Here is a 20,872-nt window from a genome sequence, read left to right as displayed (position 1 = left end):
TGGGATTTCGTACCTAACCCCAAGAGAAGCCTAGTCATCAGCAGAGATTGACTCCAGCTGGCCCACAATGACAAAGACATGCAACTAGTTTTGCGCTATTTCAGTTGGGAGTATGAATATTAGATTTACTTTTTAACAACTAGTTTCTTAATTTGCATATCCTTACCTCGGATTAGGAAGTAACCCCCAACAACCAGTACTATTCCAATGGGGGCCAACACAAAGCCAGCTCTATACCGATAGTTTTTGTACCCCACAAAGCAGATCCCGCTTACGGAGTCACCATCCACCTGGTGAAACAGGACAAACGATAAATTCATTCATGTTTATGTCAAGCTGAATTTCTATGGCTCCTCATGCCATACATTTGTAATAGACGGTATTATATTTAAAGAACTACATTTTATTTGCAATAATGAAACATTGCTGAGTAATACAGATTGTCACCCGGATACATGGTAAAAAAAAAAAATACTATACAAATTATTTAAAATATATTGATGGGTAACAAAGAATGTAAAGGCTGCATTACATTTGACAGCACTTGTCTTTTACTGTAACAATCTACTTCTATGTAGAAATATGTGTACTTAGAGCAGGGAGGTTGTAACTTAAGCCCCATACACACTTGAAGATCCCCGCTTACGCCAATATTTTCGGTGGTGGGGACCCAGCATCGGCAAGTGCATACATACTTGCTGATGCCAGCGGGGTGGTGAGCGATGAGGGGAGCGGGTCCGTGCTGCAGCAGAAGGGCCCTTCTGAGCGATATCTTTTACTATCTCCTCTAGTGTGTATGGAGCTTTAGATTTTAAATATGCTTGTTGTATAGCCAGGCCAAACAAACGAATAAGCGGACATCCCAGAAATACCACCAACATGAGTTGTATTTATTGCGATTAAATAAAGTCTAGTCCAACCAGAAAACTTATTATGGGGTTAGCACACACTGAGAGTTACCAGCTGTGGACATCTGTGGTTTGTGGAGTCCAATTACCTGAGCTATTGCAAGGATGGCCACGGTGAGGACAAACGGGATGGACCACGTTACCAAGTGGAAATACGATGTCTTGCCAGAGAGGGGCTGGTGAGTGGTGCCCAGAGCTTTGAAGGAGGTGTGCCAAGCATAGGTCAACATAACAAACCAGATTACCCCCGACATCATGGAGTAGTACACAATAACAAATATAATAACACAGGAGAGAGTCTCATTTGATCTGCAATAGAAAGGTTGACGGGTGTTAGTTAAATGCCATATCTAAACAACACACTAAATATTATATGTACACGGTTTTAACAATTACCTTATACAAAGCTGATATATCTATAAATCTGTATAACAGGGCAGAAGTCAGAGCTCTAAAATGGGTCAGGGGAACATGAGCAGAACACACAATAACACATCACGAGTACCAGTGACTGAATATTCAGCTGAGAAGACAACTATAAACCTCATGGTCTACAATCTAGGCTAGAAAGGAAACCGCTTTCTCCTCTTGCTCCTTCAGCTTTGATACTCATGTTTTGCAGGCTATGACATGATCATATTGTTGCTGTATTATGCATAGATAAAAGGTACAAATTTAATTAGCCATGGTAAAATGCATTTCATCTCAAAAAAGGCTTCTTCCAGCAGTCACATTTTAATTCTGGCTGGTAATACCAGTACCAAGTCTGTGGATAGGCGACTGCGGTCGAGCAAGATCGACCGCCGTGGGGGGGCGTGGCCACGACGGACATGTAGAAGCAGCTACATGCTGCAGCTCTCCGTTTCACTAATCCTATTCATATATCCTGAGGGAGCTCACTTGTCTCAAAGTCCCCACAGAGTTGGGGGACAACATCGGGCACACTTCTGCCTACATGTGGGAGGTCCGGTGCGGGGGGCTTGCTCGGTGGAGACGCTGAATGCCCCGCCGCGTGGACCTGTGCTGAAGATCCGTCACACGCGCCATCTTAGAGCCAGAAACCGCTGGGTGCCTGCACACTCTGAAGTGCTGTGCGCTCACTTCTCTTGCCGCGACTACTTAAGCTGCCGCCGGGGATCATCCTGCTGCTGGTACCTCCTGTCCGGGACCTTTCTCTGGTGTGTGTGAGCGCACTGAGGTACTGTGCGCCCGTCACTCCTGCCGTGTCTCCGTACACTGCTGCCGGGTAATACCCTGTCTCTATGCCCTCCTTTCCGGGACACCTCTCCTGCCTGTATACATCAAGGTGCTACATTTCCATTCCTCCTGTCGGGACTACTTATACTGCTGTCGGGACTACTTATACTGCTATTGTGCCCTCCTGGTGGGAACCCCTTTTGAGTTTCCTCTATACATTGGAGGTGTGCTAGCCACCGCCATTTTCTGTCAGCACTGCCACTCCTCTGATCCCTCCATTACTGATAATGGAATCTACGCTGGAAGCCTCGCTACAGAGGATCCTGTTAGCTATTACTTCCTCTGCAGACAGGCTGGTAAATAAATTTACAGATATTATGTCTCCTTCATGTACCCATATTACGCCAGCTGAGGAGTCTGGGGACACTCTGCCTCAATATCATGCTGCCAGGACCCATATAGCTCCTGTATCTCTACAAGTCTGGGATGTGTGCTCTCAGGGACCTGTGTCAACAATCGATAACTCTTTGAAAATCCTGGGTTGGTGTTCTGCCACTACTGTCAACTGCTTGGGACAGCTTCATTTCCATTCAATGAACTCTGCACCAGTTTGGGATAGCTGGTACTCTCATAGGAACTATCCTGCTTTACCCCTTGCTGACGGCGAAGAGACTGTTACTATACCACCTGTCTTTACTGAATCTGAAGACTGGCCTGACTAACATTCTGTAGCGCATTGAAACTTAAGATATTTCTTCTTCTAATATTTAACCTGTATTTTTGTTAGTTTGATACTTTTCCTAAAGATGTCATTATTCCTTATACTTTTTAGCTTGCAATTCTGCAATTGCTAGATTAGCTTTTCCTCTACAGCCCTACATTGTATGTCGTTACATTCCCATGTTATCATGTGTATTATGTTCTTATATCTAGGTGGGAGAGCTGTTCCTGGGTCTGCCTAGCTTAAAGGCATAGGTCTCTGGCCCACGCATATCCTCGGCTGGATACATTCCACCTCATTTGTATCAGGACCTTTCTATGTTAGGAGATATAATTGTGCTTTATATCCTGTCAGTTATCATAATAATATATTTGCAGAAATGGCTGCTATATCCATTAGTTGTGAGTGAATTGGGTACAGCCTAGTTTTGTGCCATTTGTATACTGTCTTTGTTTGCTACATGTCCTGCTATCCTTTTTTGCTGCCCCAATCAATCCATACTGCTATTATCCTCAAATGGGTGGGTGGGATGGAAGGGGTTAATTAGCTTGGTATAGATTAGCTATGATGATGTTGTTTCTCTCCTGATAGCTCTGCAAGTTTCATTAATCTAGCTAAAGACCACTATTTTGCTACCTTCCTTGCGGGGAGGGAAGGGTTAATAGGGTTAGTATAGTGTAGTTAGTGGGGTAGGGGTTAATTGGTTTTGGGGCTCCAGGTATGCCTAAGTTGGGGGTAGGTTATACAGGGTGGGGGTTTTGAGGTAGGTTTGTTTTGGGATTTATTTTATTTATTTTGGATAGTTGGGCATAATTTTTATTTTACTCTGGGTCAATCTGGACACTGCAGAATACATTAGAGACCCCTACTAAACAGAAGTATACTGTTCACCTCAGTCTACAATTATTGCTTCACTATACTGTATATGCTACATCGCTCATGCTTGGTCATCCCCGAATGGCGCCTTCGGGGTATGAAGTACCATAATTGTGTTTTTCTTTGGTGATATTCTTGTCGCCATGATGTATATACTTGTCCCCTAAAATAAACTATACAATTGTTCTGTATTTGCTCCTGTCTGTTCCGAAGATTCACATTATTGCCCTAACTACCCCCCATATGTATACGGGGTGTTGTTGTTTTTGTCTATATGCAAAATTTCAATAAAAACTATTGAATTTAAAAAAAAAAGTCTGTGGATAGGCAGGTAAATCACTCTGTAACCCCAAAAAGTGGATAACTGCATAAAAGGATAATAGTGCCCATATACGCAAAGTATTTACGGCTTTTAATAGGCGATTTGAATGCATTTATAGGCTAGTGCAGTGATAAAAGGATAGAAAAAGCAAGTGTTGCTATTCTCCCTCCTTTCAAAGGAGGATAAGAGACTCCCTTAAAAATACAGCGGTATGGGGACTAGTTTGCGGAGATTCCTAATACTCAAGGAGTAGAATTTTAGGGGTACTGAGGCCCCCCCTCTTATGCTCGGCTCCTCCTATTCAGGTTAGATGGAAACTCACGATTATTGTTTGGCTCAAATGATGGTTTAAACTGATCGCTCAATATGTGATGGGATATCTATAGGGGGAATGTTCAGGTCTACAATCAATTGTATAGCTCTGGACCAATGTACATTGCATCTGGAAAATATTCAAAGCGCTTCACCTTTTCCACATTTTGTTATGTTACATCCTTATTCTAAAATGGAAAAATTTAATTTTTCCCCTCAAAATTCTACACACAATATGCCATAATGAAAACATGAAAAAGTCAGAGATTTTTGCAAATGTATTTAAAAAAACTAAGAAATCACATGTACATAACTATTCACAGCCTTGTTGATGCACCTTTGGCAGCAACTACAGATTTTATTGAATATGATGCCCACAAGCTTGGCACCCCTATCTTTGGGCAGTTTTTCCCATTCCTCTTTGCAGCACCTCTCAAACTACATCAGGTTAGATGGGAAGCGTCGGTGCACAGCCATTTTCAGATCTCTCAAGAGATGTTCAATGGGATTCAAGTCTATGCTCTAGCTGGGCCACTCAGGGACATTCACAGAGTTGCACTGAAGCCACTCATTTGATATATTGGTGGTGTGCTTAGCTTCCTGCTTAAAGATGAAGTTACCCCAGTCTGAGGTCAAGAGCGCTCTGGAGCACATTTTCAGCCAGGATGTCTGTACATTGCTGCATTCATCTTTCCCTCTTGCCTGACTAGTCTCTCAGGTCCTGCCACTGAAAAACAGCACAGCATGATGCTGCCACCACCATGCTTCACTGAAGGGATGGTATTGGCCTGGTGATGATCGGTGCCTGGTTTCCTCCATACATGACACCTGGCATTCACGTCAAAGAGTTCAATCTTCAGGGGGTATTCAATCCCGGGTCCCGACTGTCAGTACGTTCTGACAGTCAGGACCCTGGCCCGTTTTCTGTCCGCTCGCCTGTTTATCGGCAGACGGCATTCAATGTCCAACCTGCCGATAGGGGAAAAAGGGGATGTGTGTGCAAAACGGATGAGGATTGTTGAGATCTAGCTGTGATAGAAAATTCATGGCTGTTTTTGTCAAAAAGCCATGTCTGCTTTTAAAATTGGGTCCATTTTGACGAGCATTGAATAGGCAATTGAATGAAGTAGCATTTAATACGCGCCCGCCGCTAATTCCCCCGTCGGAAATAGCGTCGGGGATTGAATACCCCCCCCCCTTTGTCTCCCCAGACCAGAGAATTTTGTTTCTCATGGTCTAAGAGTCCTTCAGGTGCATTTTGGCAAACTCCAGGCGGGCTACCATGTGCTTTTTACTAAGGAGTGGATTCCGTCTGGCCACTCTGCCATACAGGCCTGACTGGTGGATTGCTACAGAGATGGTTGCCCTTCTGGAAGGTACTCCTCTCTCCACAGAGGAATGCTGTAGCTATGATAGTTTGATCATCAGGTTCTTGATCACCTCCCTTACTAAGGCCCTTCTCACCCGATTGCTCAGTTTAGACAGCTGGCCAGCTCTATGAAGAGTTCTGGTGGTTCCGAACTTCTTCCAAATACAGATCAAGAAAGGCCACTCTACTCATTGGGACCTTCAAAGCAGATGTTTTTTTTGTACCTTGAGACAATCCCGTCTCCGAAGTTTACAGACAATTCCTTTGACTTTATGCTCTTACATGCACTGTCAAATGTGAGACCTTATATCAGGCATTCCCAACCACGGTCCTCAATGCACACCAACAGTGCAGGTTTCAGTGATATCCCGGCTTGAGCACAGGTGACTTAATTAGTACCTGAGTGATTCTGATTAAACCATCTGTGCTGAAGCCTGGATATCACTAAAACCTGCACTGTTGGTGTGCCTTGAGGACCGTGGTTGGGAATGCCTGCCTTATATAGACAGGTGTGTGCAGCGCTGCCACTAGTAATTTTGGTGCTCGGGACTGACCTTCAGGCTGGGCTCATAATCAACTCGGAGCCGGGTGGGCCAGGGTGGCGGGCGGGCTCAGTCAAGCCGGCTGCCGGACAGTGAGGGGCGGGCAACCGTGGGGGTGAGTGACTGAGCCTGTGCTGCTGGGGAGAGTTGCCCGGGCCCTACCCTCGGTCAGAGCGGTGGGGCCCGGGACTCAAGTACCCCCAGACCCCCCCTGTCGGTGGCCCTGGGTGTGTGCCTTTCCAAATCATGTACAATCAACTGAATGGACTCCAATTAAGCTGTAGGAATTCAGGTATGATCAGTACAATTTTGAGCTTCATAATAAAGGTTGTGAATACTTATGTACATGTGATTTTTTTTTTTTTTATAAATCTGCAAAAATCTCCCAAAAACTTTTATCATGCTGTCATTATGGGGTATTGTGTGTAGAATTTTGAGGGGAAAAAGGAATTGAATCCATTTTGAAATAATAACAAAATGTGGAAGCTGTGAATACTTTCCACATAAACTTGTATACTGTATAAGTGCTGTTCCATTAAGAACAACTATACATTGTGTGTGTAGTGTGTGTAGTGTGAAGTGAGCCTTTACTAAGAACTATAATTAAAAAAAAATATATATATTTTTTTTTTCAAGGCTGTAAATACCCAGCTGCAACCTTCAGAAAAGAGTTTATCTAGTTTGGAGAGTTAACATGTATAATTGAACCTTGTCAACACCACAAAGGTTGGGTATCTCGTATCCGAATTATTCAAAAAATTTGTTTTTTTTTGGAATAATTTGGATTTTTTTTAACCCCCTAATCCTTTTTTTATACTTACCAATCCCCCAGCGTCCACAGCAGGCCTTCAGCATCCTCTCCGTCGTCTCCAGCGGTCCCTGGAGTGCATTGCACGAGTGTGTGCATGCGCAGGTGACATCACCGGTGCACCTGGGAACTCGCGCAATGCACTCCTGGAGATGCTGGAGATGTCGGAGACGGTACTGGAGGCCTGCCGTGGACAAAGTGGACACCACCAGGGGACAGGTAAGTAGGTTTAAAAAAAAAATCCAAAATCCGGAAAAATCCCTTATCCAAAATGTTCGTGGTCCCGAGCATTTTCGGATAAGGGATACTCAACCTGTAGTAAATATGGGTCACTGAAAAAAAGGTGCTTATGATATAAAAGGTATGACAAATGATCAAAACAAATGATCAACAAGGACAATGTCAACATAAACATAAGGTCAACATGTTTTCATTTTTTTTTTTGTCATCAGTTTGTAGATCTCTAAACATGGACCCCAAGTTAGTTTAAAGCATTTCATCGGGTGGCAGCTTCACAGGCAAGGTCCATCGTTCCGCTACTGCTGCCATGCACGCTGTAACTACAGCACACCTGCCACAAGGCAGCTTGTGCACCTCAGACCATTACAATAACGGATTCCTACTCACACTGCCATTCCACTAGGAAAACATTCCACATGTCAATAGGTTCCTCTCTGCCAGTGGCTAGCAGCTTGTTGAATCTGGCCTGAAGTATGTGTGTGTTTATTCAAATATTTCAGTTGAACACTAATACTTTTATGGCAGTATATGACTAGTGATTCAAACAATGGGGCAAATGTATGGAGAAGTGATAAAGTGGCCAGTGATAATGCACATGCCAATGAGCTCCTGACTGTCAAATTACAGCTGGATTTAAAAAATCACATTTAGGAGCTGAATGGCTGGTGCCTTATCACCTTCCACTTTCTCACTTCTCCAGGCTTAATACTACCCCATTATCCAGTCAGCCCTAAGTTAGCATCTTCACAGACAATTTTCATAAATAAATAAAACTTACGTGGGCTCGCCAAGCCTCATGGTGCCATCCCCTCGACAGACAATTTCATTGCGGGCACCATCCATGAACTGTGCAAGCCATCCAATGCTGCCCATGAAGAAGCAAGCATTAACATAGAATAGAATCACAGCAGGGTAACGGTTGGAGTTCTTCCAATCTGATAGGAACGTGGCCTGGCAAGAAGGGTGAAGGGCAAAAATAAAATCAGAAAGGATTCCTCTATATAATTGTAAATTAGGTCTGTCACTTACTCCCACCACTGCATTGTATAAATCTTAGGAACATTTGGTACTTGTGTATTATCACGGCGCCCACATTTTCCATTGCAGGGCATTGTACGACCAAAAAATTGTGTCGCATCACATCGATTGGACACTATTTTTAATTGTACAGGCACCCAGATGCCTGATTCCTATGTTAAATGCCCCCCCAGACCTGATTTTTGATTGTATACCCACCCTGATGGGTAATGACTATGTTAAATGCCCCCCCCCCCACTATCAACGCCAACCCGAAGCGTGGCGAGCCCGCGAGGGGCGGCGGTACGCATCCTCCGACCTTTTCATACCCCCACTATCCACGTCGGCATGGAGTTGATTTTATATAGTGTGGCGAGTGCAGCGAGCTCCGCATGGGGACGCGGATGACTTCACATATATTCCGCTTCCGCTCGCCACACTATATAAAATCAATTCCACGCTTACGTGGATAGTGGGGGTATGAAAAGGTTGGAGGATGCGTACCGCCGCCGCTCGCCATGCTTCGGGTTGGCGTTGACAGTGGGGTGGCATTTAACATACTCATTACCCACCAGGATGGGTATACAATAAAAAAAAAAATAATAAAAATCGGGTCTGGGGGGGCATTTAACATGGGAATAAGCCCAAATCGGGCATGATTGCGTCGCATCACATGCCATTATAATGGCATGCGATGCAACGCGATATTTAAATTGTATACTCAGCCTGGGGAAAGGCTCAAATCGGGTCCCATTGCATACCTTAATTAGTGGTATGCGATGCGATGGGCACCGTGATAATAGACAAGTACCAAACATTTTCCCAGAAGCCTTGCTGTTTCGGTGAGCTCATGAAAGTTTAACTGTTCACTTGCTTACCAGAGTGAAGAAGGTACAGAATATGGTAACCGAGCTGAATATGGCGATGTAGACATGCATTTCCCGATGCTCCTTTTTGGTGAATAGTGGATTCTCACACTGAATGCCACATCCTTCCACATCCTCGTACCAGCTCTTGGGATTGTCTGTGCGGACCAAAGGTGTCTCACACTGTCCAGAGCTATTAAACTTGATGTTCTGCACCTCATTCTGCAAACAGCATAATATTACAATAATTAGAAGAAATCCAAACATTTCTTTGTGCAGGAACAGAAAGATTTTAATAAACGATTTTAACATCTTTGATGTAACATGTGCCTTAAAAGGAAGGCCACACTGTGGGCCAGATTCTCTAAGATTCAAAAGTGATAAAAGAGAGTGATAAACAGCCGGCCAATCAGCTCCTGACATTTTTTCAAAGACAGTCTGTGACATGTCAGGTAGGAGCTGATTGGCCGGCTGTTTATCACTCTCCATCTTATCACTTTTGAAGCTTAGGGAATCTGGCCCTTTGTGTTTCATTTCATCAATTTCATTTCATTTCATCAATGGTCAGAAGGCAGATGTCAAATATGACACATTTATTTACAGTTCCTTATAGAACGCTGCAGACATTTAGGGGCTCCATCATAAGTGGAAACTGCATTTACTAAATACTCTTATTTATGAACATTGGAAGAGGGTTTTTCCAAAACTGTCTAACGTTAAAAAATAAAAAGTTGAACAAAAAGGGTGAATACTTTTTATGCGTGTATTGTCTTCATCAAATGGAACATCAAAGCTGACCGCAAAATGTTGTTTTTTTAATTTGGTACTTGTGTATTATAACGGCGCCCGATTTCATCCAAATCGCATCCGATATCGCATCCGATTTATCGGCCGATTTTATCTGCGATGCGATTTTGCGTCCGATTTTCGGCCATTTCCTGATGATTTGCATGTTATTCCATCCTTGCACACCCCCAGGTACTATGCGATGGTATGCAATGTGATTTTAGGGAAAATGCCCCTGATTGTACAATTAAATATCGCATAGCAACGCATGCCAGCAAGTGGCATGCGATGCTATGTGATTTGCAATGTTAAATGCACCCCCATTGTTAACGCCACCCCCACTATCAACGCCAACCCGAAGCGTGGCGAGCGCAGCAAGGGGCGGCGGTACGCGTCCTCCGACCTTTTCATACCCCCACTATCCACGTCGGCGTTGAGTTTAGATAGTGTGGCGAGCGCAGCGAGCCCGAAGCGTGGCGAGCGCAGCGAGCCCCGCGAGGGTCCGCGGATTAATTTACATGTATTCCGCGTCCCCTCGCTGCGCTCGCCTCGCTGCGCTCGCCACACTATCTAAAATCAACTCCACGCCGACGTGGATAGTGGGGGTATGAAAAGGTCGGAGGACGCGGGCTCGCTACGCTTCGGGTTGGCGTTGATAGTGGGGGTGGCGTTAACAATGGCGGTGCATTTAACATTGTAAGCACCCATCAGGGTGATTGTACAATTACAAATCGAATCGCTTCACATGCATCACATGCCACTATATTGCATGCGATGCACTACGATGGAAATCGGGGGTGTGCAAGGTGTGCAATAATGGAACAGCATGCAAATTGGCCGGAAAAAGTGAAAAATCGGTCGAAAATCGGCCGCAAAATCGCATCCGATTTTTCCATGCGATTTGCGGCCGATTTTCGTGGGCGCCATGATAATACACAAGTACCTTTAATTTTTATCTCACATGGGGGCAGATGCATTAAGCCTGGAGAAGAGATAAACTGGAGATAATTGGCAGGTGCGTTACCTCCTTTTACCTTATCTCAACTTTAACTCTTATCAAGGCTTAATACATCTGCCCCATAGTTTTTATTAACTATAGGGCTCTCAAATTGGATCACTTATGAGCATATAAAAACATTTTTCTTGGGGAAAAATTAAAAAGGTATGTTCAAATACATTCAGAATAGAACAGACATTAATTTGATATACCAAGTAATTGACATTTCAAGGTCACAAATTTAAATAAATTATCTTTGTTCCTTGATGTTTCAAGAGTGAAAAAAGTCTCATCACCATAAATGTCTAGCGAGTCGCACATTTGTCTGTCTATTCTTACTATGGAAATTCCATAAGTGACACAGTAATTGTGAAGACAGAGAAGGACAGAGCTGAGAATGGACAGCGAAATCAATTCTGCCCTGTTATAGAAAGAGAGGTTTGTGTAAGACTGATGTGATCTCAAAAATGACAATAATATAGAGAGGTACACAAGAGTCCAATATCAATACTACAAATCAGAAGAATAGCGGATAGGCTGCCCTACAATCACAGCCTTCTGTGATATTATGGCGGTCCTTGTGAGATTCTGTGGCCCTTCCATCTCTGGCTTCCCATAGAGTCATTAGATAAACTGACAATTTTGTTTCCCAAATCCTGGATTTTGAATGAGAAATCAGGTGAAAAGTATCAAATTGTATGCACACCTTTCCGAGGAAGCCGCCGATTTGGAGGCGGAGAAACGCGTTAAAGGATTACCCACACAGTTACAGACGCTCATTGTCCCGTGGAGGAACCCTGAAGGGCTGCACATCCTTAGTAAAGAACCAGTAGCCGGGACACCGCGGGCTTTGACAGCTTCACAGACGGGAGATTGGCAGGTTAGAGCTCTCATGAGCTCAGACACCAGTCGATGGATGAACAAAACGATTAAACAGTACCTTGCTTATATATCTTTGAAAGCATGCATGCTATTAACAATTGAATCTATAAACAAACAAAGCTGTGAGAAAGCTGACTGATTGTTTAATGCTAAATTGTTTTTGCATATTACCAACAGATTACTAGCAACAGCAACAATATTATTTATTACCAGCCAGTGATTTGTGTGATCTGTGTAAATTTATTGTTAATATTAAAATATTTTTAAAACTTCATCTACCTATATCAGCGCAGTCTAATTTTTCTCTGCTTTTGGTACAATTCAAGGGGTGGAGTATCCCCTTGTGAAGGACAGCAGCAGACTCTGGAGAGTTTTTAAAGTAGATTTGTGCTCTGTCATTTTTTCTCTTTTCAAATCGTATGTGTTTGGTCTTGGATTCTGATGCAATGCTCACAGGACAGTGTAGGCCAAGATTAAAGGTACTGCACTAAGGATTTGTTGGATCCAGTAGCAATTGCTGGAATTGCATATGATACATTGTATGCAAAAGGACTACATTTTGGGCTGTTGTTTGATCCAGACAATATGACTAAAATGTATATGTGGCAGTCCGATAGAATGTACACAGAAATGTAATTGACCATAGCACATTGTGGCAGTGTAGCACTCAGAACAGAGTGACAGAGACTCACATTGAAACAGAACAGTGTTCTCACTCATGCTGTGACTGTTGTATCAGAATTTCTAACATCTTAGCAAAAGGAGTTAATTTATATTGCAATTCTACAGCAGATATTTACAAAGGGTGTGGTATGATTCACCGACAGTCATTATCCCGACGTCAGGATCCCGACTGCCTGGTCTCAGACAGCGTGGCCAGCACAACAAAGCCCCTTGCGGGCTCGCTGCGCTCGCCACGCTGCGGGCACAGTGGCGAGCTACGCTCGCCACCTATTCTATTCTCCCTCTATGGGGGTCGTGGACCCCCACGAGGGAAAATAGCTGACGGCCGTCGAGAACCCGGCCGTCAGTGTTTTAACAGTCGGGATCCCGACGTCGGGTTAATGACTGTCGGGATCCCGACTGTCGGGACCCCGTCCGGCAGCCAGTTACAAAAGCTGTATTATTATCTTCAGCACAGTACGCTGCTGTATTAAAAAACAGCAAAAGCTCTGAATGTACCCAGAATATATGAGGACAGCAGTATAAAATAAATATTTAAATATATGCGAAAAGGAGAAGGGGAAATCGCACCAAATAGTGATCAAGTACAAGAATATAGTACCTTCAGCGATATGTGTACATATGTAGGTTTAGTGCATGTAAACATCTTAGTGACCGCAAACAGCTCATGCCCCTTTCAGACCGCACTTAAAAACAGGTATTTTGCCGATTTTTAACCGTTTTAAAATGGTAATCTGTGCGGTCTGAAAGGTGCAGGACCACTTAACCGTTTTACAAAAGCCGATTTTGTAAAACAGTTAAAATGGAGGATCCTACCCGTTTCATACCCGGTATTTTGGCATCAAAATCGGGTCTGATACCGTATTTAGAGGGGGGTAAACACATTGGGGGGGGGTTGTTAGTCCTGGGGGGGGGGGGGGTGTGTGTGGTGATACACCGTTTAAGAGATGCGCTGTGTGAAAGGGGTTTTACCTGGCAACCTGTTTTTGGAAACATTTTCAAATACAGGGTCAAAGCCAGTTTTGCGGTCTGAAAGCAGCATCAGGGGAGTAACACACTCACTGCCACATTATTCTATATCTCAGACAAAATTGGGAACACCCAAACATATAAACGAGAGATATTAGGGGAAATTTACGAAGATGTGTATTCTACTTCACATGTGATGTTGCTATTGGCAACCGATCAGATCCTGTCTACTATATTCTAGAGGGTGCTAAATAAATAAGTAGATTCTGATTGGTTGCCCATAGCAACATCACATGTGAAGTAGAATACACATCTTAGTGAATTTCCCCCATTGTGTTTAGTGACCGGCCACAGCTAACAAGAAGTAAAGCTAATTAGTAGAGACAGGATTATATGCAACATAAAAAGCTCGAAATATGCATGCAAATATGCATGAAAAATACTTAAAATATGCATGAAAAGCGTCAAAATATGCTAAATAAAAAATACAAAATAAAGTGAAATTGTATAGTTTTTTATTTAAATCAGCATACAATTAGTAAGTAGTAAATGACCCCCAGCAGTATACCCCACATAATGCCCCCAGCAGTATACCCCATATAATGCCCCCAGCAGTATACCCCACATAATGCCCCCAGCAGTATACTCCACATAATGCCCCCAGCAGTATAACACACATAATGCCCCCAGCAGTATAACACACATAATGACCCCAGCAGTGTAACACACATAATGCCCCCAGCAGTATAACACACATAATGCCCCCAGCAGTATAACACACATAATGCCCCCAGCAGTATAACACAGATAATGCCCCCAGCAGTATAACACAGATAATGCCCCCAGCAGTATAACACAGATAATGCCCCCAGCAGTATAACACAGATAATGCCCCCAGCAGTATAACACAGATAATGCCCCCAGCAGTATACCCCACATAATGCCCCCAGCAGTATACCCCACATAATGCCCCCAGCAGTATAATACACATAATGCCCCCAGCAGTATAATACACATAATGCCCCCAGCAGTATAACACACATAATGCCCCCAGCAGTATAACACAGATAATGCCCCCAGCAGTATAACACAGATAATGCCCCCAGCAGTATAACACAGATAATGCCCCCAGCAGTATAACACAGATAATGCCCCCAGCAGTATAACACAGATAATGCCCCCAGCAGTATAACACAGATAATGCCCCCAGCAGTATAACACAGATAATGCCCCCAGCAGAAGTGCACATAATGCCCGCAGCAGAAGTGCACATAATGCCCTCAGCAAAACCGCACATACTGTAATGCCCCAGCAGAAACTGTGCTGTAAGTTACACTCACCGTTGCCATCCGTTGGTTGAGGTCAGTGTTCTGTCCAGAAGCACCACTGTTCGGGGCCTTCAGCACCCGTGTGGCGCGCAGTGATTCCCCGCGTGTCAGCAGAGGTGGACAGCCTGTCAGCGCGGCGGGCAGTCTGTCAGCGCGGCGGGCAGCCTGTCAGCGCGGCGGGTGTGGGATGTAGCTGGAAGAGCCTACAGTACACACTGCGGCGTATCAGCTCTTCCACCCACATCCCACCCCCCGCCGCGCTGACAGGCCGCTCAATCCATTCCTCTGATGGGTGATTCTGTCAGCCTATCAGTGGCGTTTCCTCACATAAAGAAAAAAAAAGTCAGGAAGTGAGGGTGAACGCTCCGCGCCGACCGCGCTATGCCAAATATGCACCATCAGGACATTTAGGTCAGATATGCAATTTCTGCTGAAAATCTGGCAAATATGCAAATGCATATGCAAATATGCAAATGCATATAATCCGGTCTCTATTAATTAGCAACAGACTTCTAGATAACAATAGGACAAATACATAATGGCCCACTAGGATTATTATTTTAAACACAATTTTCTTACTTTTGCACTTTCCTTTCTTTTAATATTTCACAGCTTGAGTTTACAATATTGAACAATTTTACAATTATTATACATACCAATAAAGTGCTTGACTTTTATATTGTAACTGATCCCAATGCAACCAAGACATAAATCTACTTTTTTTTTTTGCTTCACTTTCATATCCTGCTGGCCCCTGGCCAGCATTCCTGTGTGACTTGATTGTACAGCCCATCGAGAACATCTCAATCCTTGTATATCACTATTTTCCCATGGATTGTAAGCATGGTTCTCTTACCTCTCTTCCTGTTATTACCCAAGCCTTGTTTTATTGTGGTCTGTTGTAAAGTGAAGTCAACAAAACTTGGCACATAGCGGTTATGGAGAAAATATGGTATACTAAAGGTCCATACACACTGGGTGATTTTGCTCAGCATGTATGGACAGCGATGATGGGGAAAATCGCTGGGTTGCTTTTGGTCTGTGTGAGTGATTTTCCCAGGGGTGGACAACTTTTCATAGCAGATCGCTATGGAAAGCTGCCCACCCCACCATCAGCGATGATCCAGGAGCACATATCAGCTGGCCTGTGCACACTGGGCGGCTTTTGAGCGGAAAGTAGCTCCGATGACAAAATCGCCCAGTGTGTACGGGCCTTTAGTTGCACAATTATTTCAATATGTGGAGCCTTTGGTATACCTTCAGCCAGTCTTCCGCTATTAGTCCTGAATCCCAGACACTTGGGGATATATTGTTTAAATTGCTCCCAATTTATAAAACGGTTCTGTTGCACCCCTCTACCATTGTGCAAAGCCCGTTTTTATTTTCACCTTCTGTTTTTCATCCGCAGGTTACCCTCCTGTCCTTCTCCACCTGTAGCATTCGTCTCCACTTACATTCATTGTCTGTATATTTTTGCATCAACTAAATATATCTACGAGTCTGCTGTCACTTGTTATGGATATTGGTCACCATGATTAAGGTCCTGATACTGGACCGAAACGTTGGTTAAAACCATACTTATGTGAATAAAAATCTTCTGAAATTTGCTGACAAGGATTGGTGAGTGCCCTTATTACATTATACTCCCACATAATGACCCTATAACGCTTTTTGCTGTTTCGTTAAAGCTTAAAAAAGAGAAAATACATCTTAAATAGCAAATGTGAAGGACAGCTCTCTTACCGGACAGCCCTCAGGGAATCGATCTGTGGAGCACTTCAGAAAGTCTGGCCAGCCCCTTTCACGTTCCACAATGGCACACGGGCCACGTGTAGCCTGACACAGGCCCTGACTTGGCAGCTCTACTTTTCCTGCCTCACACTTTGGCATGTACACAGCACACAGTAGGGGTTGTATTGCCTCCCAGCAGCGGGGAGCATTCCTTAAACCTGACACAGAAACACAAACAAGATTAGTTGTACAGAAACATGCATAATATACTTATAGTATAGAACAGGTACATTACACATGTACAGCTGATAACATAAACTGTGAATATTTTATAAAAGGCGCTTTATCAAAGCTTGGAGATAAAGGGGTCTATTGACCTGGGTTTTTTTTTCATTATGCGATGACCTCTTAAAAAAAAAAAAAAAAAAAAATTATATTATTCTAAGAAAAGTGTTTTTATTCAAACTGTTTAATGCCAGTGGAATGTCCAGTGTTATTGCTTAAATGCGATTTGGTACTTGTTTCCTAGCACGGCACCCGATTTTACTACGTACGCAAACGTAGTAAAATCGCATCGCATGCCATTATTGTATGCCATGCGATGCGATTTTACATGTTATAATGGCATTTAATGTACTATACAATTATTTACACACTCCCCCTCCACTATCTACGTCATCCCGTAGCATGGCGAGGGGTGGCGGAACGGGTCTGCCTGACCTTTTCATACCCCCACTATCCACGTTGGCGTGGAGTTGATTTTATATAGTGTGGTGAGCGCAGCGAGCCTAAAGCGTGGCGAGGCCAGCGCGCCCCGCGAGGGGACGCGTGCTACATTTAACATAATACGTGTCCGCTCGCCACACTATATAACATCAACTCCACGCCGACGTGGATAGTGGGAGTATGAAAAGGTCGGCCCGACGCGTTCCGCCGACACTCTCCACGCTTCGGGATGACGTGGATAGTGGGGGGGGGGGGGATCCTACATAAATGACATTATATGTAATTTAACTGTAGAGTACATTAAACAATAATGGCATGCAATGCGATTTTTTTATCGGACCCGATTTTTGTAATGTATTCACTGACAGAGAGCAGTGAATACATTACATAGGAAAATCGCATCACATGCCATACAATAATGGCATGCGATGTGATGCAATTTCACTACCCTGAATAGCCCACTACGCAAATGCCGTAGTGGGCGCCGTGCTAGGAAACAAGTACCGGCGATTTTCCCCAGCATGGGGCTCTATGGAAAGCCGTCCGATCTGTCGCTCAACTGCTGGTAAATCCCAGGTGCGACCAGGCATTTGCGATCTAAAAGGGGTATAACTGAGAATACATCTTTAAATTAGAGCTCACAGGATAAATACTTTGAGTACTGTAAAAAGGATACAGTATATCTTATTTACTTTCAATTCAACGCATGGTCAAAAATGTCCAGATTTAAGTATACTAGACTGCCAAGCATATTGAAACAAGCTTCCTAACAGGTGTAGTGATGTTTTAATCCCCTCTATTTTGTTGTTGGCTCCGTCTACATTTGATTTGGTTCTGCCCATGTGAGGCCACTTTTAGAAATTGTTCCAAAACATTTATGGGAACTAGCTAGTCAGGTCATACCTGCATCAGCAGAGATTGCCTCATCTGCCTGTTATTGCTCCGAGAGAGGCAGATGAGTGTTGCTCATGGTTACTTGTCGAATTACCCCCGCCGTTTAACCCCCTAGCCAGCCACTCGCCTTATTCAATGTTCCGGGGGAACCCTTGCTGCCAGAGGACGATGAGGATTCCCCCAAACAGTGAGGTTCCCGGCTAATGCTGGGTGCCCGCTGCATTTAGCCAGAAGCCTTGCTGTTTTAGCGGCCAAACAAAAACCTAGCGAGATGGAAACAGTGTGTGCAGGGGGTCAGTTGAATACGGACCCTGATCTCTGCCACAGCTTGCAAAAGTCATTGAATACACCTGAATGTCTGTCTCACTGCTTTTTCACTCACATTAAATTATTAAACACCCCCCCCCCCTCCAGCTTTTGTTCTATTACTAAAGTTATCATCAAATAAATGGTAAATGACCATTGCAAAGCCCAAGGAAACATGCTGCACTATATAAGAAATTGATGACAACAACAACAACAACAACCAGCTACATTACAAACACTATAAGCACACCAAGAGGTTCCATTTAAAACCTAAATTTGTTGCTGGCACATATTTAATTTAGAAACACAGTGATACTAAGGAATATATCACTGTTATTCACATAACCTACCTGTCTGGCCAGGTCTCCCTCTGCTATGGCATTCCCTACTAATTTGTTGGGAACCCAACTCAGCAAACAACATCACCAGAAGCCTACATTGGAAATAGGAAATGGGAATCGTACCACCAATACCATTTATTGCTACATGGGTTATTACCTAAATGCAACCTAATTAAAAGGTCTGTAATTTTAGGTATGGTGAACAACTAGAAGCAAAACCCACAACATTTTTGGGATCAGAAAAATCATTGACCTGACCCAATGTTTTATCACTTCTTAATAAGTTTACTTAAACCACTGTCCCCAAAAGGGGTGGCAGTTAACTGCAGCACTAGGATAAAGCTGGAAAAAGAACCAATTTATCTGGCAAAAAAGCAAAATATCTTCTGACCGTTTATATATAGAGCCCTATATATATATAAGACAACAACAAATCTTTAATTGGTCTACTACAAAGAATGCAAGACAACCTCCCAATGCGGACATGCAATATCAATGGATGATATACCATTAACAAAATACACGGAAGAAGAAGCAGGTCATGGAAAACCAGCATTTCAACTCAAACCTCAGAAAGGGCTCCCATACCTATACCAAATTAGTAGTATAATAATTTCTACAACTAAAAGCATGTATTTTAATGCCTGTGCATAAGTAAATTAAATTAGGCCTCAAAGCTAGATGTGCTCATCGACCAATAACAATATAGTAAATAAGGAGTTTCGAACACATATCTTGGTGCTTTTGTGCCTTGTGTGTGCTCTGTGACTGACCACACGCAACTATCACCAAATACAAGGGATTCAGATTAGAGTTCATTCTAGCACCCTGCATCTTTCAAAACCCATGCAGTTCCTTTTCCCTGCCTGGGGTATCGCTCTCTGCTGCAATGCTTATAGCACAGTGTGGTCTTTATTTCAGGACTGATATGCAAACCATACCTGTACTAGAAGCACCACAGCGGAGATTGACACCCCAGGCAGGAAAGAGGAACTGCATCGGTTTAAAAAAATGCAGGGTGCTAGAATGAACACTTTTCATATGCAACTCAGACACATCCTACATTGTGGCTGAATGGGTGTAACTGGGCTACAATTGGAAGGTTGCACATAATCTAGGTGTTCTGAGGATTTGCCATGACCTTGTAGACATAATTGTGGGATGTTCTGTACAGATCTCTTGCACCAAGATTATTATGCATTGAGTATCTGCACATACGCATTCAGACACATTGGGTGAGATTTAATAGGATGAGAGATTCAGAAAGTGAGAGATTTGGTAAGAAATCTCCCTTTTTTTTTTAAAGCGGCAATTTACACTTCAGAATCAAACTGGTTTAGCAGTGTAAATGATTGCCGCTTTAAAAAAACTGGAGATTTCTCACCAAATCTCTCATCCTATTAAATCTCACCCATTATGTACATTTTATTTTTCTGTCTTTTCCAGGCAAACATGCTATTTGTTATTTATTGCTTATTGTGTTTCCCTTTGGATGATCTACATATTTGGATTTAAACCAAATTCCATATGCTTCTGATCAAACCTTGGCCTTCCATGTAACAATGTAATGTATGATGTACACAACAATCCAATAGTGACACATCCCTCTATGCTAGAACTAATTTGCACAATTATGCAGCCCACACACGCACCGATCCCGGCGTACGTTGTGGGCTTAACTAGCACACATAGCATCGCATCGTATGCCTTGTGCATACGATGTGCATGCGATGCGATGCTGTGCTAGAAAAAGCTAGTACAAAAAGTATGTGCAGCACATACTTTTTGTACTGTACGATGAGGTGCCGCGGGAGCACGCACCCCATCGTACAGCATCGCACTGCCCGCATCGGTGCGCGTGTGGCCTCCTTTAGGGCATGATTCTGGCTGACTCGCTAAGCAGTGGTAATCCGCTGCTTAGCAAGCCATGAATATCCCCAACACACTGTGAACGGATGTTTTGCATAAGGATTCATTTGCACGGTAGCATGCGGGCCCGAAATCATTCGATTTCTACACTGCTCGCAAATTTTAGTCAGTCGCCACTTAC

The 20,872-nt window shown here is 43.5% G+C and overlaps 1 protein-coding gene across 2 annotated transcripts in view; it reads right to left on the bottom strand.

Annotated features, from left to right (window-relative positions):
* SMO (smoothened, frizzled class receptor) overlaps nt 1-20,872 on the bottom strand; it is a 51,478-nt gene that overhangs the window by 13,922 nt on the left and 16,684 nt on the right. For both annotated transcript variants that reach the window (XM_083183281.1, XM_083183282.1), the window contains exons 2-6: nt 16,568-16,773; nt 9,191-9,400; nt 8,074-8,246; nt 998-1,217; nt 167-290 (exon numbers count right to left, since the gene is read on the bottom strand). In XM_083183281.1, coding sequence (XP_083039407.1) covers nt 167-290; nt 998-1,217; nt 8,074-8,246; nt 9,191-9,400; nt 16,568-16,773 — 933 coding nt within the window. The remainder of the gene's footprint in view (nt 1-166; nt 291-997; nt 1,218-8,073; nt 8,247-9,190; nt 9,401-16,567; nt 16,774-20,872) is intronic.

This window comes from Crinia signifera, chromosome 4 (genome assembly GCF_055691185.1).
Source record: "Crinia signifera chromosome 4, ASM5569118v1, whole genome shotgun sequence".
Taxonomy (NCBI): domain Eukaryota; kingdom Metazoa; phylum Chordata; class Amphibia; order Anura; family Myobatrachidae; genus Crinia; species Crinia signifera.
This window is presented reverse-complemented; position numbering and strand designations above follow the sequence as displayed.